Source organism: Aplysia californica, unplaced genomic scaffold, assembly GCF_000002075.1.
Source record: "Aplysia californica isolate F4 #8 unplaced genomic scaffold, AplCal3.0 scaffold00002, whole genome shotgun sequence".
Lineage (NCBI taxonomy): Eukaryota > Metazoa > Mollusca > Gastropoda > Aplysiida > Aplysiidae > Aplysia > Aplysia californica.
The window spans coordinates 2,759,093-2,761,048 of NW_004797272.1; the positions used below are offsets into that span (position 1 = coordinate 2,759,093).

Genomic DNA, 1,956 nt, shown 5'->3' on the forward strand with positions numbered 1-1,956 from the left:
TATGTAAAACATCCCAGTAGTACGACCGAGACGGTCGATAAAAATTCTCCTCATATGGGAAACGAACCCAGGTGTTCTGTGTGCAACGCCGAAGAGACAAAGAGACTATAGACGCCAGTATTAACATTGTTGATAAGCTTCTGTCTTCGTGTTTACCTATGGAGCCATGAGGTCCCCCTGTCGCCCTGTGTAGCTCTGTGATGTGTCCCGCACTGTCCAGCTCGTGCACTGTGATGTCCACCGTTCCGCCGCCACAGTCGACCACCAGGTAGCGAGAGCCTGTGGAGGTCAAACGTCAGAGGTGAGCCGCTAGGCGAAAACACTTAACAAAGGACAAATACGTTAAAGCTATTTTTATTCTTCTAAGTGCGAGATCTGAAACAGAAATCGTCAATCATTGTTCGCCTCTCATTTCTCCCTCCAGGTGTACTTAAAAAAGGACAGAAAAGCACACTATTTTAGTTATCATGATATTTTTCCGACATCCATCTGTACAATATTTCTCTTTATCTAAGTTCAGCAGGTCTAGCTCCGTCTCTTTTGCCATCTATTTTAATTTTTCCAATAAAGGCAATGTGCTCACGTGCTCTAACTCGATTCAAGTGGAAGCTGTACATGTCTTTTTTCGAAATTGGCTTTTATAAGTGACCACCTCACACTGGCTTCCTTCATTGCTACCTCATTTCGTCGTCGGCATTCAACATTGCAATATGTCAAGATTTAGACAAATTATTCATTCATCCAGTGCCAGATCTGCCACAGACTTCGACGATCATGGTTCTCCATTCATTCCTTTGCTCGGATGCTCTTAAAAAAGCTTTGTTTCCCTAATCATTCCCTGTTACCCATTTGTTTGATTCCCTAAGTAGGTTGCTCTGGGCATACCCCTGCCTCGTTTGCCTTCAATTTTGTCAATGAGAGCTAGATGTTCAAGACGATTATGTCTATTCAAGTGTCCCCAAAACTGCATTTGTCGTTTCCTGATTGTTTTCAACAGTAGACGTACCAAGCACTACCTCATTTGATTTCTTTTCCTTCCACGATATTCTCAACCGTCTTCTAAGAGACCACATTTCTGTTACTTCTATTTTATTTTCACCCTCTTTAGTGATTGTCCAGCATTCACAGCCATATAGAAGGGTTGAAAATCCATAGCATTTCAGAACTTTCATTTCGGTAGTCATTGAGACAAATTATACATTTTGTAAAATTAAGATCATGTCCTGCACGAATTACTTATCTACTGAAAACCTTGTATTTTGACAAACGACAATTATGAATGACGGAGACGATTGATTTCTTTTTCTTCCAGTATTATTAACAGTAACAGTCTCCTTAGAAACGTATCTCTAAGATTGCTAATTAACTGATTAAGGAAACGAATACCAGTTCTCGCCATCAAGAAAAATAAAGAGTATAAGAAGTGACCTTGTAACTTTCTGGTACATGTTATGTTCTGTTACGCAATTATGGTTCAATTTATTAATATTTCTTTCACTCATCTGCCACTGCCAAGTGTTTTGATTGAACTTATTTTACAGGATGTCAGGAGAAGTCAACAACTACAGCTGTATAATGTGAGGCTTGAAGACCGGAAACATATTTTTTAAGTTTCAGCCCACCCGCTTTTGCTATTTAAAAAACATCTTTTTCTTTTTTACGTGAAGGCTTTTCATCATTGCGTGTTTCAGAAAAATGAGCTGTGAGCGAGATCAGTGTATACATGCCTATAATTGTGTGCGTGCTTGCGTGTGTGTTTCAACTGGGACAGAAGGACAATGATAGGTAGGCCTATAATTCGTGCTTCTAAGAGGGCACATGACTCTAAAGGGGAGTGTACGTAAACTGGGACTGGAAAAGTTGTGCGATATAGTTTCCCCTTTTCCCCCAAAATAAATAAAAACAAAAAATAACTACAGTAACAAAAAAAAAGCCCCCAAACAAAACAACAGTAAA

At 39.7% G+C, this 1,956-nt stretch overlaps 1 protein-coding gene across 1 annotated transcript in view; it reads right to left on the minus strand.

The window, feature by feature from the left end:
* The window catches only part of LOC101852969 (serine-rich adhesin for platelets), a gene marked incomplete at its 5' end in the record, with an annotated part of 29,736 nt that overhangs the window by 6,127 nt on the left and 21,653 nt on the right, over positions 1-1,956 (minus strand). The window contains 1 exon segment of the mRNA XM_013090154.2: positions 157-279. Coding sequence (XP_012945608.1) covers positions 157-279 — 123 coding nt within the window.